General features: G+C 40.2%; 1 protein-coding gene across 5 annotated transcripts in view; it reads left to right on the top strand.

The window, feature by feature from the left end:
- pard3aa (par-3 family cell polarity regulator alpha, a) overlaps positions 1-20,553 on the top strand; it is a 1,023,559-nt gene that overhangs the window by 690,832 nt on the left and 312,174 nt on the right. For all 5 annotated transcript variants that reach the window (XM_060922480.1, XM_060922479.1, XM_060922478.1 and 2 more), the window contains one exon: positions 9,439-9,625. In XM_060922480.1, coding sequence (XP_060778463.1) covers positions 9,439-9,625 — 187 coding nt within the window. The remainder of the gene's footprint in view (positions 1-9,438; positions 9,626-20,553) is intronic.

Raw genomic sequence — 20,553 nt, 5'->3', positions numbered from 1 at the left:
TCGCTTATGCCTTGGGCCGGCCGTTTGTTGACAACTTGGTTTATCTTCAGTTAAATCGTATCTCCTCCCTCTCTCAGTTCTCAATGGATTTCAGTTCTGTTTGTTTTATTTGAAACCTTCTGCGCAACACTTGGTCATTGTATCGTCAAATTTTTGCTCACGAGCTGCTAATTAGGTCGACTTCACGAGTTTTGGGACTTTTCTTTAGAATTGTATCTCCTCTCGCAGTTCTCACCCGATTTCAGTTCTGATTGATATTTTGGGTAGATCTTCCCTTGAGGAATGAAACTTGATCGTTTGTTTGTTGATTTTCCTAACTGTGTTTACAACTTTGTTTATTTTCAGTTAAATCGTGTCTCCTCCCTCCCTCAGTTCTCAGTGGATTTCAGTTCTGATTGTTTTGTTTGAAAGAACTCGACCTTCTGCGCAACACTTGGTCATTGTATTGTCAAATTTTTTCGAACAAATTAGTACTTAGGTCAACTTAACACATTTTCTGCTGACTAGAATTGTATCTCCTCTCTCATTTATCATGCGAATTCAGTTCTGATCGATGTTTTGGGTCGATCTTCTCTTAGGGAACAAAATTTAGTCCTGTGTTGATGTTCCTGTTGTAAGCGGTTTGTCGTGGAGGTTGGTCCTCTCTCACATTGTCGCATTTCAGTTCTGTTTGACGGTATGGTTGTTTTGATGGCAGGCCAGATGAGCTGCGACGTCCTTGACGTTCTGGTTCGTAACAATACCACACCATGTAATGCAAAATAAATAAACGAAAACCTCATTCCTTCAGGAATTCAGCATGAGCCATCTGGGGAGTTCAGTTATTCGCGACACTCATATTTATTAGCTTCATGCAGTCGAGTGTGCATTCTCACTAGCAAGCTAATTAGCACCGTGTTATAGAAGTGTAGTCTCTGAAGCATTTTCTTTTCTTTATCGACTTAATTATTCCTTTCAGTGGCACTGGAGTGGCCCGGGCCGTACCTGTTCTCGTGTTATTTAGTGGAAGCAAGTGGAATGCCGCTGAGCCATCCTTGTTTAGAGAACCTGGCACTCGAGTCGGAAGGTTTGCTGGGTTGAAGTGAGAGAACATGACTGTGATCAGAAATGAAGCCAATTAAAGTTGTGTTGTGCGTGAGCGAGCGAGCGAAGGCGCCCCACTTTTTCACATTCTTCCAGACGTTGTTTTGCTCAAGCAGCTTTTGTTTCTCTGTAAAACTGTAGACATGTTTGAAGATTATAGGAACAAACACGTTAGCAAATATCAGTTAGCATGTGAGATGAGGGAAGTTCAAGGGGATGTCTCCGTCACTGAAGCAGGGAGACTTTGATCCACTGAAGTCAACACAGAGAAATAAGGCCAAGGGTGTTTTGATATTCTTGCTTTCATCACTATTAGAGTGCATCCGCTGTAGCTCTTTCACACCGTTGTTTTTTGTGAACAGACATGCACATTTGGATTGGCATGTGAGGTGTAAATGTCTCTTGTCAGTTCTCCATCATTAAATCCAGTGTGCTGAACTTCTCCTGTCACCAGACTCTTGGCCAGTATTAAGGACAAATAACCCTTTCACCACTGCATAGCTTTTTCTCGAAGGGGTTTCTCTCCTACAATGAGACCGCAATAGTGGCCTGCAGTAGTGAAAGGGTTAAGTGATGCTTCTAGGTTAACGCCATGAATTGCAAACAAGAATATCGAACATCTCCAGCCATGTGTCTTCATGTTCACGAGCATGAAAGATTCACACAGTAATGGACAGACATCCGTTTGTAAGCTGCGCAAACCAGAAGCGACAATATTATAGACGGTGAAAATTTTAAGCACACTCAAGGTAGGGAGCCTGTTAGGGTTTTTATTTTGTTTTTGCTGTGCTTGATAACCTTGCTGGATATTTGCATTAGCTACATACTTTCTGTTCAATTAATTCAACGAAACAATAAATTAACAACATTTATTCTATCCACATTCACCAGATATGAGCAATCGCGCGCTCTGATTGGCTACTCTACTACTAGGATATCGGCTCATGTACCGTAAGTAGAGAAAAACAAAATGGCGGAGCGTGTTGCTGAACCACCCGAGGATGGAATAAAAACTACCCGAAAACAAAACAGCAAAAAATACAAAACAAGTGTTGCCAGACAAAACAAGCCTCGCCCGGTAGCACTTGTGATGAATATGAAGGAAGATCTCGTGAAAAAACTAGGTACCCTATGGGTCCATGTGTTTACTGCTTATGAATAAAATAGTTTTCTGATCCCATGTCCATACAGTAAATATAGCATATGTACAGTTAGGTCCATATATATTTGGACACTGACACAAATTTTGTTTTTTTACCTGTTTACTGAAACATATTCAAGTTCTAGTTATATAATGGACATAAAGTTCAGACTTTCAGCTTTCATTTGAGGGTATCCACATTAAAATTGGATGAAGGGTTTAGGAGTTTCAGCTCCTTAACATGTGCCACCCTGTTTTTAAAGGGACCAAAAGTAATTGGACAATTGACTCAAAGGCTATTTCATGGGCAGGTGTGGGAAATTCCTTCGTTATGTCATTCTCAATTAAGCAGATAAAAGGCCTGGAGTTGATTTGAGGTGTGGTGCTTGCTTTTGGAAGATTTTGCTGTGAAGAAAACATGCGGTCAAAGGAGCTCTCCATGCAGGTGAAACAAGCCATCCTTAAGCTGCGAAAACAGAAAAAACCCATCCAAGAAATTGCTACAATATTAGGAGTGGCAAAATCTACAGTTTGGTACATCCTGAGAAAGAAAGAAAGCACTGGTGAACTCATCAATGCAAAAAGACCTGGATGCCCACAGAAGACAACAGTGGTGGATGATCGCAGAATAATTTCCATGGTGAAGAGAAACCCCTTCACAACAGCCAACCAAATGAACAACACTCTCCAGGAGTTAGGCGTATCAATATCCAAATCTACCATAAAGAGAAGACTGCATGAAAGTAAATACAGAGGGTGCACTGCACGGTGCAAGCCACTCGTAAGTCTCAACTAGCTAGCTAGAAATTTCCAGAACTACTGAATAGGAGTGGAGTAAACCGTCTAAGAATGGTTTCAGAATAGAAAGGCGAACTCTGTTCGTTCCAGCATACCTTGTACCAAGTGTGTAAATGTTATTTTGTGCAATAAATTAACCGCGCGATAAAATGAAAATGTCACAGTTGATTTTCCTCAGTTTGACAAAGCAGCTCAGTGTATTTAGTGTCGTAGCTTATAGTCTAGCTCGCTACTGAACCAATCTAGTAGTTTCACTGTAGCTTAGCGATTGTAATCCACGATTAACTTCTAGCTTGACAAGTTAACAAGTGAGAAATAGTTTGCTTAACACTTCTCTTGGCAAGCTCATCTTCATTACTACCTACTGTATACAGAGCAGCAAAACAGCCTTCACTAATATCTACACTCCTAGTCTTGTCATGCTCCACTGCTAAAATCAAAGGAAAGTTTGCTTCTATTTTCTCGGCCCTAATTAGAACCCTGAAGGATAAGCTGTTTAAAGTTCCTGCACTCAGCATGCTCGAAATTGGCCTGCAATGGCTTGCCTCTTTCAAGATAGTATTTTAAGTCAAACCTGTGAGTCGCTGTCTGTCACCATTAAATGGACTGGAAATTTGCCTTGCTTGTCTTGCAAGTAGCTTTAATGATTTATTAATGAATGTCTGGAGCAGCTGAATGCTAATCGCAGTGCTGTTAATTCCTCTGCCAATCTCATTAGGCTGAGTTAAAGTTAACGAACTTTCGCTGATCAGAAGTGAGCACTTCTAAGATCCCCGAAGAGACGTGTTATTGAATTACCTTTTGCGCTGTTGGAAGTTTGGCAGCGAGAGCCATGCGACAGGACCTCTGGATCTTCTTTTATTGTGAGCGTCATGGAAGATTGGCGGACTTGCCAGGCTGATGCACAGACGTGATTTCAGCAGCCGAGGCAGTGGAGACAAAGGGAAGAGGAATGATGGGCTGGGATAAGCATCTAAGCGAAGTCAGAAAGCTTGATTAGGTATTGTTACCCTCTGAATTTTGAGTGTTGCATACATGTACGGACTGGAAAATGCAGTGCACAGAGAAGGATGTGTTAAAATCTACAGAAGCAACAACCAGAATGATATTTTCAGTAAACAGAACACAATCTTTAACTTGCCAGTCTGTTATGGGACAGTGTGTGAGGTGGTACTTTGCTTTTAATCACTCGTGTGTTGTAATCATTCCAGACGATTACGTTTTAGCGAGACACTTTACAGTACATTCTACATGCATATCGTCCACTTTGACTGTCCATGTTGACATTTGTGTCTTAAGTAGCATGCACTTTTAGAAAGAAATGCAAATAAAATCAATACAAATGGGTTAAATCCAAAAGTTGTAAGGTTCAGTTGTCCTCCTGGGGAAACTCTGAAAGATTCTATACAGAGATGCCAAGCTCTACTGTTTAACCGTAGCTAAACAACTAGAGCCACCTGAAAATGATGCTTTCGAGGCTAAAGCCAGGGACGAATCCAGACCGATGCATGTGCATCGGTCAGAAATATATATACACCACTTAGCATCGGTCACAGGGTGTTTGTTTACTTTACTGCTATAGCCACGCTCAACCAACAGACCAATGGTTCAGGACCTGACTACCTGTAGTAAGCAGTGATGCTTACCTGGCCTTATTACCTGTATTCTCACCATGCTTTGTATAGCGTGACGTCAGACAACTAATCTAGGTCAAACCACTAGAATGTTCCAGAAAGAGGTTGAAATTCAAAATTCACCGCGAATAACATAGCGGGCCATGCCTAGGCTGTTTTGAAAGGTCTCTGGGAGAGGGAAGTGCCTGTCAAGTTTGGCGGGCTTGGACTTTCGGTGGCCGAGTTATGAGTTTTTAAATCCCAATGTCCGTGCACAGCTGGAGCCAGGGCTCATATTAAAGTTTTCAGCGAGCTGCACTCGCACAGGGCTTCAGGGGCAAAGAGCAGGCCGAGCCGCGGTCATAGCTAGCCTCTTCGGGAAAGGGCTCGGCATGCTCTGTGAAAATCCATAGCAATCTGGTAAAATTCGTGAAAATATTTCTGCGAATGTGCATCTGTCAGATTCTTGGGCTGGATCCATCCCTGCTAAAGCATTGGTCGGAACAAACACAACTAAATTTGTCTGGCAGAAATGCGAATTCGGCGCATTCAGAAAAAAATGATACCAGATTTGAAAGAAGCCTATTTGTTTCTGGCAGTGGCTACTTTACCAACTTTATCTCCGTGAACTTTGAGCTGAGAATTCGCGAGCATTGGTCTTGGGAGCCAATAATTAACTGTGGTCGCTTGGGTCACTAAAAAAAAAAAATCTATAGGCACTGCTTATTATTAAGTAGAAGTCTATACCAGACTTTTCCCCCCTCATTGTTTTCTTACTAATTTTTAAAATAATGTTTCTTTGCCTGCATGGATTTCCCGGTTAGCAGTGTTGACACTTCTGAAGCTCATAACCCTGAACTATCCAAAGGACCCTTGAAGGGTTTTCTAAAGGTCCGTTATTATGGTTTACCTTTATGACCGTTTAATAATCAACACCTTACTGTTTTTCAGCTGCAGCCATTACCTGTGCTCCGAAGTCCTTCTATGAAACTTAATTTGAAATGTGTTTACTTTGCAATTTCAATGTAAAAGTAGGCAGTAATGACATGAAGGTCGGCTCCTGCAGCCCTGCTGTCCCTTGTGCCTGAAGCCAGTCGAGGGGCAGGTTTGCATGGCTTATTAAAGGAAATAGTCATAAATTGAAGGCACTGAGATGTGAAATGAAGACTCTGAAGACTATGACCTTTCAACAGCTCCTAACAACTTTGAGGTTTACTTTTGTCTTACAGTCGATATAGAGAGGACTCTTAGTGCCTACCTTTCAGCAAGTGCTTATTAAAGTTTTTACCCCAGGAGAGGTCTTTAACTCTGTTCTTCCTATTCAGTATTGCAAACTATTAAAGCTAATTCATTTCCATTAAAGTAAATTTGTCACTCTTGGCGACACTGTGAAGTTGAATACGAGTTATAATCATGCGAAGAGGAAGCCGGAGTAAATATCACCCCCCACCCCCTGGTAGCAATTACATATAATTGTTCTTAAGCTGGTAAATTGACTGTGATAATGAAAACAAACGCAATAGCTTTGAGGAAACCTGGAGATTTCAAGTTGTAACAAACTCCGTAATTGTAACAGCCAACAAATTGTTATTTTCTCCAGTTAAAAGTCCCGCAGACCAAAAAACAAGGTTGTGCAAGCATACGGTCTGGTAAATTGATCGCACTCGGGCAAGACATACGAGCTCATTTGGTCTGTTGGTGGTGCCGTAGCACAGAATTTTATGTTTTGGCTCCGATGTCGAGAATCATTAGTCCGAGTGACAGTTTCTTTGTTTAATTTCTTGTCTTAGTGTGAATAAATTTGGGCCATTTAGCTCTGCCAAGTTATATCATGAGCTATTTAACGGTTATTCCATGAAATCGAGTTGTCTATGAGCCGATAGCCGTCGAGGTGTGTAGTGCTGAGTCGGCTATAAGCCATGTACGATAAGATTGAGTGGAATAACTGTTTTATTCTATCCACATTCACTTGGATTTTGAGAAACAGAGCATTTTTATTTTTTGCAAATTCGATAAATAAATACTTTGTACAAAACGTCCGACAAAATCATTTCAGCTTAGAATGTAAACAAACCGGCGAAATGACAGTAGCAATTTGTGAAAAAAGCTAGAAGAATAATTCTTGAAAAATAAAAAAGAGAACATTCTTACCATCAAATACTTTTATTCCATATTTTTTTGCTTTTTTACTGAGTAATGCAAAGCTGACCTGTTTTGCAGTTAACCTATCGCTCCTGTAAGCTTCAACCCTACCAAAAGGTCTGTTTTGTGTACCAGGCTTCGGTATCTTTCGGGTTGATGATGATGTTTGTCCTTTGGGGTCAAAGATGACCATGACTTCAATTTGGTGGGTGGTGGTTTTGGGTCCTGAGGTGCCTGATGAGGCCAATCCGGGTTTTGAAGGTACGCCCACATGCCAGGCACGCGTGGGTAGGTTCTGTAGTGGGGGTGGCGATAGTCCGAGCCTTCCACACAGCTCGTTTCTTCTGGGCCTCGACGATGCGTTTCATCTCTGCTGCACATGCACCACTGGTGAGCTTTGCTTGCCATGCTGGACGATCCTGAGCAAGCGGCTCCCAGGAGTTGAGTTCGATTTCTTCGGTTTTGAGGAACACTTTGAGGTTGTCCTTGAAGCGTTTCTTCTGCCCCCCAGATGAGCGCTTGCCTTGGCACAGCTCTCCATACAATCACGGTTTGGGCAGTCAACTGTCTGGCATCCTGACAACATGGGTATATTTTCTGGGTTAGTAAATACTTGAATGTAAAGTCATAGTTTTTGATATGAGAGACAGATCATGCCAACAATCACAACGACGGCAGAACGTTTTTAAGAATGATATCTCTCAAGTGTGTTTCATTTTGCTGTGCATGAAATCGCTAAAACATTCTGGTTTGACATAGAAACCCTGACGTACATGGATGTTGTGGCTCTTGCATGCCATTCAATGCATATCGGTTTTAATACTCCAGATTTACGAGATACGCAGGCACATGCATGAACAACGGATTGCCAGTGCTTCTGCATGTGTGCACACAGTCATGCAACAAGTATAAACCTTAGATTTATACTTAAAGGAGATACGCAGAACCTCTTATTTTTAAATACATTTTTGAGTAGATAGTATCTCCATCCTTGACTCTTGTATGCTGCATAAATGGGAATAAAAAAAATATTTTTGAGAGTTAAAATCGACCGCAAACTTGGCATTTGAGCTGCCCCGCTGAGCCAGCCAGCCCTGAGTGCGTGACGTCACAGTGGAAACCGGTGCTATAGACCAAAGCCAGACTCGGCAGGCGAGAGCGGTTCCATTGGCTTCTTCGTTTGGATTTAGTGGAGATTCTTCGGATTCCTCAGATAGTAATCCATCGGACTGTGATAGTCCTGAAATTGGAGTGTGTGTACATGCTACTGCTATACATGTAGAACCGTATCAGTTCGAACTATCGGAAAGTGAATCCGATAGTAATACGTCAGCCACGGAGGCCCCCACCTTACGAAATAAATCCAGAGAGCAAAGCCGTCCAGAGAATTGGATGGAATTGAACTGACAGTCTCATGTGACTCTCATTAAAACAGGATAGGGTGTTATAACTTATGCAACATGCATGTACATGCATGCATTTTCACTGATAAAACGTAAAAGGCTAATTAAATAATCAGATGAACTGAGACGATCACATTCTGAAGCAAATTAAATCATCTTATACCGGTAACTTAAACACACAATACAAGTTACATGTATTAATCTAAATGCAGGTAAACAAATAAGAATCGCAGCTTACCCGTCTGCATTCTCGCTTCTTGAAGGCCGATCCTGTGGCCAATTGTTTTGAAACGGTCTGACTTTCAGTTCTTCGCTTCTTCCAGGTAAGGGCTGCTGAGGCAAGCATATCCAGCGGGGGAAGAAAAAAAAAGCATATCCAGCGGAGAAATCAGATGGGTGGTCCACTCATTCTCCATTTTCTCCATACTGAGTACTCCGCCATTACTGCTCAGCTCACACTCCGGGAGAAATGGTGCAACTGAACTTACTTTTCTTATAGTTTTCTTTTCCTTTAATTGTTGGTACTGCACCCTCTTTCAATACAGGCTAATAGCCAACGCTCCTCAACAGATCAGAAGTCTCGTACGAGTCTTCAGTAAAATGTGCAGAGCAGAGGAGAGACCACTTTGTAGGCGCCCAATGTGCCCGTGAACTTCTCGCAAAACGCGTCCAGATCTTTGCAGTTTGAACGTTCTTGGGTCATGAATGCAACGTAAATCCACCTTCTGTCATGTTGCTGCACCCGCCAGCAACACATCTATGTGGCATGGCGAAAAATTAGCTCAAAATGGAGGCTCGGAGTTGCAGTCAGCTCTGTGCTTTAGTATAGCGGAAATGGCGATGAGACTGATAGACTTCCTGCTGTGACGTTACAGACGTCAAGGTCATTCACTCAGACTGCTACCTATATAAATCACTTTAATCGTAAAAATTACTATCTTAAATTTGTTAATGTTTAAAACTATTCCTGTGCCATTCTTGAGGTCTCAAGGCATTTATAAACGAAAGTGAGGCCATGGCTCTGCGTATCTCTTTTAAGTGTCCTGACAGTTATAATGTCTCTGCTGCATCTTCTGCACCTGTTTCATCCCTTAACAGAGGAACATGACTGAGATTTTAGTTCTCATCGGTGAGCAACAGCTCCTTTTATTTCAGCTCCATCACCACTCTTTCTGTCAGACATGTCGTTCTTTACTGTTCCAGCGTATGTGTTTAATACTTACACACTCCCTGTACTGTTCTCTCCGATCTGTCTCAGGTAACTACCAGCTGTCCCCTACTGTGAACATGCCTCAGGATGACACCGTCATCATTGAAGATGATAGGCCGCCTGTTCTTCCTCCTCTCCTGTCTGACCAATCATCTTCCAGCTCCCATGATGACATGGGCTTTGTGATAGAGCCGCCTGTCTCCTGGGCCAAAGATATTCAGATTCAAGATGAAAGGTAAGATTATTCATGTTAAACTCGATGCAGTTATTGTGGGAACAAATTAAGAATCAGCGTCTGTGCCATATTAGATCCATCATGAAACAGGACTGAGCTGAGAGACGTTACTTGACCAATACATTACAGGCGTTTAGCAGACGCTGTTATCCAGAGCAACGTACAACATATCCAGAGCAGCCTGGGGGTTCGGTGCCTTACTCAAGGGCACTTCAGCCATTCCTGCTGCTCCAGGGAATCGAACCGGAAACCTTTTAGTCCCAAAGCTGCTTCTCAAACCATTAGGTCATGGCTTCCCTGTTGACAGAAATGTGTGAAGTCTGGACCTGAAAAAAAAAAAAAAAGAAATAGGATGGAAATAGACCAAAAGAGCAAGGTGCAGGTATTAAAGGAGAACTGAAGGCAGATTTTTTATTATCAAAATCCTATTTATCTAATTTTATTAAATACAGCAATGCATTTTTGATCGCTATTTTGTCGCTGCTATAGCAAGTTATGAGTGTTTGAAATACGCTCTGTAATATATCAGTCCGTATGTCAAAGCGACGGCCGTAAACGAGATTCGTTGAGACCTGTGCGAGACATCGTAGGACGGAAGTAAAACGTACAGCGGAAATCAAAGTGACCGCCATCTGCCAACGTTGTCAAAAGACACACACGCCCTCTTTCGAATGCTGACGTAATCAAGCCGGAAGTTTTTTTTGTTTTGATAGCAATCAGGAAAGTTTGAAAAAAGTCGGCAGTAATCGTCATTTAAACTCGTTTTTGTGCAATACTTCGTTTGGAAAGCAGTTTTCAAAATGGCGGCACTGACACCTGGCTGACACTTCACGTTTCGAAGTCTCGCACAAGTCTCGTGAAGATCGCGCGGATAAGCGACGCCTGCCGTGGACCAAACGAACTAAATTCAACACGGCTTAAGACCGAACAGGCCGATAAGTATAATATTTAATTGCAATTAGTTGCCAATACGAGTCACGATATAAGGTTACTAAAACCGAGAATGTAATTGAATAACGCGTTAATTAAGAAATAAAGCAAGTTTAAGAACGACTTCAGTTCTCCTTGAAAACCAAGAAATAATTTCAATTAGAAACCATGCCAACTTGTAATCACTTTTTTTTTAAAGGTTTTAGTTGCTATAATAATAAAAAATGACTGACTAACTCCATACCATCTCAACTAGACATCAGTTAGAGAGAAAAGGAAAGCGGCGTGTGATCCAGCAGGCTGTTATCATTAGAGCTACACACGGTGTAAAAGCCTTGTGTCACAATGCCATGATTGCAGTTTTCTGTATAATAAATGATTGATTATACTAATTTGATCATGTCTTTGTGTATGAGGCTAACGCAGGTTACCTGCTCGTGCCATGTTAATTTTAATCTCTGTGAGAGTTATATCAGAGAGGATACATTTCATTTGAGATGCCACTCTGAGTACTGCGCTAAAACAACCTTTGAGAAAGGGTTTACTATGCTTTCAGAGCGGTGCAGTGTTTGCAGCTGTAGGTACATGCAGTCACAGTCAAAAGTTTGTACACCCCTACTCTACTCATTCATAAGTTTTTCTTTATTGTGACCATTTTCTGCATTGTAGAACAATACTGAGGACATCAGAACTATGAAATAACATCTGGAATTATGTGGCAAACAAAAATGTATGTTTCATATCAGGGCTTTTCAAAGTGTGGGGCGCGCCTCCTCTAGGGGGTGCCAGAGTTCTTCAGGGGGGGCGCAACGTGAGGAAAAATAAACCAGAATAAATTACTATTGCGGACATTTAGCGAACTTCAGCTAGCCTTTGCCAGAGACAAAATGGATCGATTTTCAGTACCTAAAGCTACAGTGAGTGAGGAGACAGAGTCTGGGCCAAGCAAAAAAAAAAAGGAAGTATGACCACAATTATTTAAAGTTTGGATTTTCATGGACTGGATCTGAAGATGCTCCACTGCCACAGTGTGTTGTCTGCCAAGAGGTGCTAGCTAACGATGATATGAGATGTTTAAAATGTGTAAAACAAGATGTTTTTTTTTTTTAAAAAAAAAGCACAGATGTTTAAAATGTGTAAAAAAAGAGGTTTTAAAAAAGCACAGATGTTTAAAATGTGTACAAAAGAGGTTTTAAAAAAGCACAGATGTTTAAAATGTGTAAAAAAGAGGTTTTAAAAAAGCAGATGTTTAAAATGTGTAAAAAAAAGAGGTTTTAAAAAAGCACAGATGTTTAAAATGTGTAAAAAAGAGGTTTTAAAAAAGCACAGATGTTTAAAATGTGTAAAAAAAGGTTTTAAAAAAGCACGGATGTTTAAAATGTGTAAAAAAGAGATTTTAAAAAAGCACAGATGTTTAAAATGTGTACAAAAGAGGCTTTAAAAGCACAGATGTTTAAAATGTGTAAAACAAGATGTTTTTAAAAAAAGCACAGATGTTTAAAATGTGTAAAAAAAAAGATATTTTAAAAAAGCACAGATGTTTTAAATGTGTAAAAAAGAGGTTTTAAAAAAGCACAGATGCTTAAAATGTGTACAAAAGAGGTTTTAAAAAGGCACAGATGTTTAAAATGTGTACAAAAGAGGTTTTAAAAAGCACAGATGTTTAAAATGTGTAAAACAAGATATTTAAAAAAAGCACAGATGTTTTAAATGTGTAAAAAAGATGTTTTCAAAAAGCAGATGTTTAAAATGTATAAAAGAGGCTTTAAAAAGCACAGATGTTTTAAATGTGTAAAAAAGATGTTTTCAAAAAGCAGATGTTTAAAATGTATAAAAGAGGCTTTAAAAAGCACAGATGTTTTAAATGTGTAAAAAAGATGTTTTCAAAAAGCAGATGTTTAAAATGTATAAAAGAGGCTTTAAAAAGCACAGATGTTTTAAATGTGTAAAAAAGATGTTTTCAAAAAGCAGATGTTTAAAATGTATAAAAGAGGCTTTAAAAAGCACAGATGTTTAAAATGTGTAAAAAAAGAGGTTTTAAAAAAGCACAGATGTTTAAAATGTGTAAAAAAGAGGTTTTAAAAAAGCACAGATGTTTAAAATGTGTAAAAAAAGGTTTTAAAAAAGCACGGATGTTTAAAATGTGTAAAAAAGAGATTTTAAAAAAGCACAGATGTTTAAAATGTGTACAAAAGAGGCTTTAAAAGCACAGATGTTTAAAATGTGTAAAACAAGATGTTTTTAAAAAAAGCACAGATGTTTAAAATGTGTAAAAAAAAGATATTTTAAAAAAGCACAGATGTTTTAAATGTGTACAAAAGAGGTTTTAAAAAAGCACAGATGCTTAAAATGTGTACAAAAGAGGTTTTAAAAAGGCACAGATGTTTAAAATGTGTACAAAAGAGGTTTTAAAAAGCACAGATGTTTAAAATGTGTAAAACAAGATGTTTTAAAAAAAGCACAGATGTTTAAAATGTGTAAAAAAGATATTTAAAAAAAGCACAGATGTTTTAAATGTGTAAAAAAGATGTTTTCAAAAAGCAGATGTTTAAAATGTATAAAAGAGGCTTTAAAAAGCACAGATGTTTTAAATGTGTAAAAAAGATGTTTTCAAAAAGCAGATGTTTAAAATGTATAAAAGAGGCTTTAAAAAGCACATGTTTTAAATGTGTAAAAAAGATGTTTTTAAAAAAAGCACAGATGTTTAAAATGTGTAAAAAAAAGATATTTTAAAAAAGCACAGATGTTTTAAATGTGTAAAAAAGAGGTTTTAAAAAAGCACAGATGCTTAAAATGTGTACAAAAGAGGTTTTAAAAAGCACAGATGTTTAAAATGTGTAAAACAAGATGTTTTAAAAAAAGCACAGATGTTTAAAATGTGTAAAAAAGATATTTAAAAAAAGCACAGATGTTTTAAATGTGTAAAAAAGATGTTTTCAAAAAGCAGATGTTTAAAATGTATAAAAGAGGCTTTAAAAAGCACAGATGTTTTAAATGTGTAAAAAAGATGTTTTCAAAAAGCAGATGTTTAAAATGTATAAAAGAGGCTTTAAAAAGCACAGATGTTTTAAATGTGTAAAAAAGATGTTTTCAAAAAGCAGATGTTTAAAATGTATAAAAGAGGCTTTAAAAAGCACAGATGTTTAAAATGTGTAAAAAAAGATGTTTTAAAAAAGCACAGATGTTTTAAATGTGTAAAAAAGATGTTTTCAAAAAGCAGATGTTTAAAATGTGTAAAAGAAAAAAAATAAAAATGTGTACAACAACCATTTTTTTAAATACGAATGGAACATTAAGTATAGCAACAACAAAAATTGTAAGGGGGGGCGCTGTTGTTTATTTGCTCTCTGAGGGGGGGCTCACTCTCCCACACTTTGAAAACCCCTGTTTCAGATTCATCAAAGTAGCCAGCGTTTACCTTGATGACGCTTTGCACACTGTTGCCATTATCTTAACCAGCTTCATGAGGTAGTCACCTGGAATGGTTTTCAGTGAACAGGTGCCTTGTCAAAAGTTAATTAGTGCAATTTTTTGCCTTCTTAATGTGTCAAACAGTAAACGAGACCGTCAATGACGGCGTAGCTCACTCCGGCCCCGTCTAGTCCAGAAGGAACGATCTAAAGTGGGCCACCTTGCGCAATAAATGTTGCAAGCTATATATAGAAGCGATATCCACCCTAGGAATACCGACCTATTTGCCAGAAAGAACCCAAAATGGTGAGGAATTGACCAAGAAGAAGCGATTTTTGTTGAACTGCTCATTAAGGCTTCACTTCATTAGTCCATAACTTCATTAATAATTGTACTTTAGCAAATCTGGGTAGAAGTTATATGCACCCTAGGTACCCCTACCTTCATGCCAGAAAGAATCAAAATCAGTGAAGAACTGAGGGAGAAGAAGCGATTTGTGTGGAAACTGCTCGTTAGGGCTTAATTACTCCATATCTTCATTATTAATTGCAGTTATATAAATTTGCATAGAAGCTATATGCATCCCAGGCAGACCTACCCTCCTGCCAAAAAGAATAAAAATCAGTGAAGAACTGAGAGAGAAGAAGCGATTTTCGTGAAATGTGGACGCCGCCGGACTGAGCTAATAATAAAAATACAGTAAATAACCCTATTTCACAACTGTAGTAATCCAGATTATGTCAAAAACCACTCGACTAAGTAAAGAGAAACGACATCCATCATTACTTTAAGACATGAAGTGTCTTTTAATTAATTCATAAAAATAAACAACATCCATTGAATTAAAAGGTGTGCCCAAACTTTTGACTGGTCCTGTCTATCACTTTATTGTATTTTACTGGATGCCAGTAAGAAAATCTATCTTGAGCCCTTAAATAAAGTGATGATGAATGAAAGCATACACATTCTGAGACTGCACTTTGGTCATGAGCTGGTTTTTTATGTCCACCTTCCTTAGAGCTGTACTTAGGGGTCAGTTTATGAGCTGACCTCGGTGTGTGTGTGTTCTGACTTAGCACCACACTTTGGTCATAGATTGATACACACATAATAAAATTATTGTAGCATGGAAAAACAACCCCGTGATGTCTGAAAGCACCACGCCTTTGATATAAAACATTCTCAATCTGTCACTTTTGCCAAGCTCCGGTGTAAATTCACTGTCGATGAATTCAGATTTATTTGTGTAATAGACATCGTCACGATGCAGCTTTGCAGAAATTCGGATGGAGATGAAGGCTACGTTCACACTGCAGGCTGAAGTGACTCAAATCCGATCTTTTCGCCCATATGTGACCTGTATCCGATCTTTTATTGACAATATGAACGACACAGATCCGATTTTTTCAAATCCGACCCAGGCCGTTGGACCCAGGATATGTGGTCCTAATTCCGATTCCTATCCGCTCTTTTCATATGCGACTCCAGTCTGAACCGCCAGGTCGCATTCATCCGACTTACACGTCATCAACAAGCCACACTATTCTGCGCTGAAGTAGGCGGCGGGTCTCTCAAAAAAAGTTACAACAACATGGCGCATAATCACGGGCGCAGATAGAGGGTGGGACTCGTCCCACCCAGATTTAAATTCACTTCGCTCGGTCCCCCCCCACTTATAGGGAGGAAAAAACGTCTATGCTGTCTTTCTTTGCATAAAGGCAAACCTCACGGAAAAATCAAAAGACTAATTACCATTCGGTTTATTGAGGTGCACAGCAGTGTATACATATAGTTGCAACAACTCACATAAAACAAAACAAAGACTGATATTCGGTTGGTTGAGCTGCGCAGACTGCACAGGTTGCGAGCTCGAGCTTGGTTGCTATGGTTACTAACAAGTTTGACAGGCATATCGGGGTTGGGGTTGGTTTGCTGGCAGCTTTGTCCCCCCAGTTTTTTGTCCCCCCCAGTTCAAAAAACGTATCTGCGCCCCTGCGCATGACATCAATGCGAGGGACGCTTCGGGCTGTGAAGGTTCTGAATCTTCTCAATGGAAGGACGCAGAGGTTAGGGAGCTGATTTCCATTTGGGGGGATGCAGCTATTCAAGCGAGATTGGATGGGTCATACCGCAACCGGGCGGTTTTACTTCCGTAAACACTGGCCATGCTCACTGCGTGTGACGTCGTCGTATCCTGCAATGCGCATGCGGAACACTTTTAGGTCGCTTTTCGTTCATACTGAGGATCACATACAAGTCGCATATATTTGTTAATGTGAACGACCTCACAAAAAAATCGGATTTCACAAAAAAATCGGATTTCACAAAAAAATCGGAATTGAGCATTAAGCCTTGCAGTGTGAACGTAGCGTTAGATCCCTATGTTGGTACAAAAAAAGAGGTGTGTTTCATAAGGTGCAGTAGGTAAATACGGTGTGTGTGTGTGTGTACTGACTGATACCAGCATCTCTCTCTCTCTCACACACACACACACACACACACACACACACACACACACACACACACACCTATCTTGTGAGTGTCACAGCAGTGCTGAGAATGAAACACCACCCAAATAATATTTGGTCAGTGGTGATGGCTTTCAGCTGACAGAAAGGGAAAGCAACAGATGGGCTACATTTAGTTTGTGTAGCTACAAAGGTACCTATATGAAATGTTTTTATCTGATATACTGAACAAAGAGCATAGCTGAACAATGGATGAAAGTAATAAACCAACAGCACAGTATCTGTGAGTGAAGGTTATAGATCCCTCTGATGGAAAACCGTGTGCGCTCGCGCTGTGTCGCTTTTTCTGGCTGATATCTCAGTCTCTGATGTAAACTCTACAACAATATGAACTCAAAGTCCTCAGGATTGCTCAGACCTCAACCCAGTGTTTTCTAACTTGACGATTTTTTACAGCACGTGTAACTTTAAATAGAGTTTTGTTGTTGTTGTTGTTGTTTTAAACCCCATTACAACCTGAGGCTTAAAGGAACAGTCCACCGTACTTCCATAATGAAATATGTTCTTCTCTGAATTGAGACGAGCTGCTCCGTACCTCTCTGAGCTTTGTGCGACCTCCCAGTCAGTCAGACGCAGTCAGACGCGCTGTCACTCCTGTTAGCAATGTAGCTAGGCTCAGCATGGCCAATGGTATTTTTTGGGGCTGTAGTTAGATGCGACCAAACTCTTCCGCGTTTTTCCTGTTTACATAGGTTTATATGACCAGTGATATGAAACAAAGTTCAGTTACGTAAATTGAAACGTAGCGATTTTCTATGCTATGGAAAGTCCGCACTATAATGACAGGCGTACTAACACTTTCTGCGCGCTTCGACAGCGCATTGATACCTTCACTCCTGAGTGCAGGTATCAATGCGCTGTCGAAGCGCACAGAAGGTGTTAGTATGCCTGTCATTATAGTGCGGACTTTCTAAAATTCTAAAATTGCATTTTGTGCAATTTTTTTTTTACCTTGCGCAATACCAGAAAAATTCAGTTGAAATCAAGCCATTTGAGGCGAATTGGTCCGCCTCTGAATAAATTTGGCATTTGGATTTCCCGGGAAACATTGATTTTCGTGACGTCGCGTACGGGACGCCTCGCTCTGAATCCTACGTCAGCGCTGGTTTGTTTCTGAGAAAACGACCTGGTGGTTTTCTGCAAATTTCTTCAACGTTATCGCGTAATTATTAAAATGGTTAACAGATGTAGTGTAGGAGGGTGTAGCAACACCAATCTTGATGGGATTAGTACTCATCGTTTCCCAAAAGACCGGACAATGAGAGAGAAATGGGAGCGCTTGGTCTACACAGGCTGTGCACTGAAACCGTGCAAAGCTCTCGCAGCCTGCTGGCGCTTCCGCAGGTGACGTCACGAATCTGGCTCCAGACTCCCTTGGGATTTTTCCAGACGTGTTTTTTTTTTTTTTTTCCTGCTGTAGACAGATGGCCTTGTGCAAAATTACCCTTCTGGATGAGCGTGTAAAGGCACATACTTTCATATAAAAAACACGAAATTGGTCCAGGATATGCACTTTAAGTCTGGACCGCAGTAACTCATAATATGCTGTGTTACAGCCCTTCTGAGAAACTGATTTTTTTTTTTTTTTTTTTATACCAGCGGAGATCTGCAACATGACAGAAAGCTCCTTTGGTCAGCATGCACTAAACAAGGCATGTTGTTCTGTCCATATTCACTGGATATGAGCAATCACGTGCTCTGATTGGCTATTCTACTACTAGGATATCGGCTCATATACCGTGAGTAGAGAAAAACAAAATGGCGGCGCGTTACTGAACCAACCGAGGACAAAATTAAAAGTCTACTCGAAAACAAAACCCTAAAAAATACAAAAAGGCAATAAAATATGGAATAAAAGTATTTGGTGGTAAGAACGTGACTCTTTTTTTTTTTTTGTAAATTTTTCAAGAATTACTATTATCGTGTTTTCACAAATTGCTCCTGTCATGTTGCCAGATTGTTTACATTCTAAGCGGAAATGATTTTGTCAGACGTTTTGTATGAAGCTTTTAATTTATCAAATTTGCAAAAAATTTGATAAGTCAAGTTTATTTGTATAGCACTTTTAACAATAAACATTGTCGCAAAGCAGCTTTACAGAATTTAAAAGACTTTAAACATGAGCTAATTTTATCCCTAATCTATCCCGGATGATCAAGCCTGCGGCAACGGTGGCAAGGAAAAACTCCCTCAGACGACATGAGGAAGAAACCTCGAGAGGAACCAGACTCAAAAGGGAACCCATCCTCATTTGGGCAACAACAGACAGCCTGACTATAACATTAACAGTTTTAACATGAAGTCCGTTTCGTTGATGTTATAAACTCTTCATTGATAGAAATAAATAAAAGCGGCACGATGGTGTAGTGGTTAGAACTGTCGCCTCACAGCAAGAAGGCTCTGGGTTCGAGGCCAGCGAGGGCCTTTCTGTATGGAGTTTGCATGTTCTCCCCGTGTCTGTGGGTTTCCTCCGGGTGCTCCGGTTTCCTCCACAGTCCAAAGATGTGTGGTTAGGGTAACATGTGGCAGCCTTGGGCTGAGGTGCCCTTGAACGAGGCACCTAAACCCTCAACTGCTCCCTGGGCTGCTCACTGTATGGGTACATGTGTGTGTGTTCACTGCTTCAGATGGGTTAAATGCAGAGAGGAATTTTGCAAGTGTACATGCGATGAATAAAGAAGTTCTTGTTGTTCTTCAAAATGAAAATAAAAATGCTCTGTTTCTCAAAATCCAATGAATGTGGATAGAATAAAACAGTTATTCCACTCAATCTCATCGTACACGGCTTATAGACAATTCGGCGCTACGCACCTCATCAGCTCATGTACAACTCGATTTTGTGGAATAACTGTTAATTGTACTGTAGTAGCTGTTTAATTAAATATGAGGCCACTGTCGGAAGTCTAGGCCAGAGGTTTCCACATATAAGCCCTGTTCACACTGAACACGAGATGACCAAACCCACACAATCCCGTTCATTATCTGTAGCCGCTTTATCCTGTTCTACAGGGTCGCAGGCAAGCTGGAGCCTATCCCAGCTGACTACGGGCGAAAGGCGGGGTACACCCTGGACAAGTCGCCAGGTCATCACAGGGCTGACACATAGACACAGACAACCATTCACACTCACATTCACACCTACGCTCAATTTAGAGCCACCAGTTAACCTAACCTGCATGTCTTTGGACTGTGGGGGAAACCGGAGCACCCGGAGGAAACCCACGCGGACACGGGGAGAACATGCAAACTCCACACAGAAAGGCCCTCGCCGGCCACGGGGCTCGAACCCAGACCTTCTTGCTGTGAGGCGACAGCGCTAACCACTACACCACCGTGCTGCCCACCCCACACAATCCTAAATCCTTAATTTAGTTTTGATAAGCTGCATGTAGTAAGCGTCTGGAATGGAAACTTCCTAACTTACTAAAAGTGTTTTTTTTTTTTTAATCTGAAAAATTGCCTACAGAAATGTGAAAACACATTTTGTAATCACATCTAGGAGTCAGTCGAAGGAGGAGGAGGAGGAGGCCGTGAAGCTGGTGCTAAATAATAAAGAAATAATGACAATGTTCTAGTAGGATAAAGACTCTTTCCTTGTCTGTATTTGGCCTCCGATATGGCATGCATTGGTTGCGTACTGTGATCTGAAGTTTAAGGGTGTGTGAGATTGGTGTGTGTGTACACAAGACTTTACTGAGTTTTTACTTTTTAAACCGCAGGCTTTTAAAGCAAGTGGTTCAGATCAATTGTTGCTGCTTGTATTCCGTTTCCCCTGTCCCCCATGTCACTGATTATAAATGACTGCTTTTACTTCTTGGTTGTATAATATTGAAAGTTTGAATGCATGAAATTATAAAATTATGGATTGCTATATTGCCAATACACACACACACACACACACACACACACACACACACACACACAAACAAACACACGCTCCTCATCGGAGGGGCAACAGTGCCTTAGGTTCATCTGAATTATTCATGTCTAAAAAGCATATCCTGTATGTCACCTTCCTCTCTGTCCTTTACACACACACACACACCGAGCGAGGGGGAG

Source organism: Neoarius graeffei, chromosome 5 (genome assembly GCF_027579695.1).
Source record: "Neoarius graeffei isolate fNeoGra1 chromosome 5, fNeoGra1.pri, whole genome shotgun sequence".
Lineage (NCBI taxonomy): Eukaryota > Metazoa > Chordata > Actinopteri > Siluriformes > Ariidae > Neoarius > Neoarius graeffei.
This window is presented reverse-complemented; position numbering and strand designations above follow the sequence as displayed.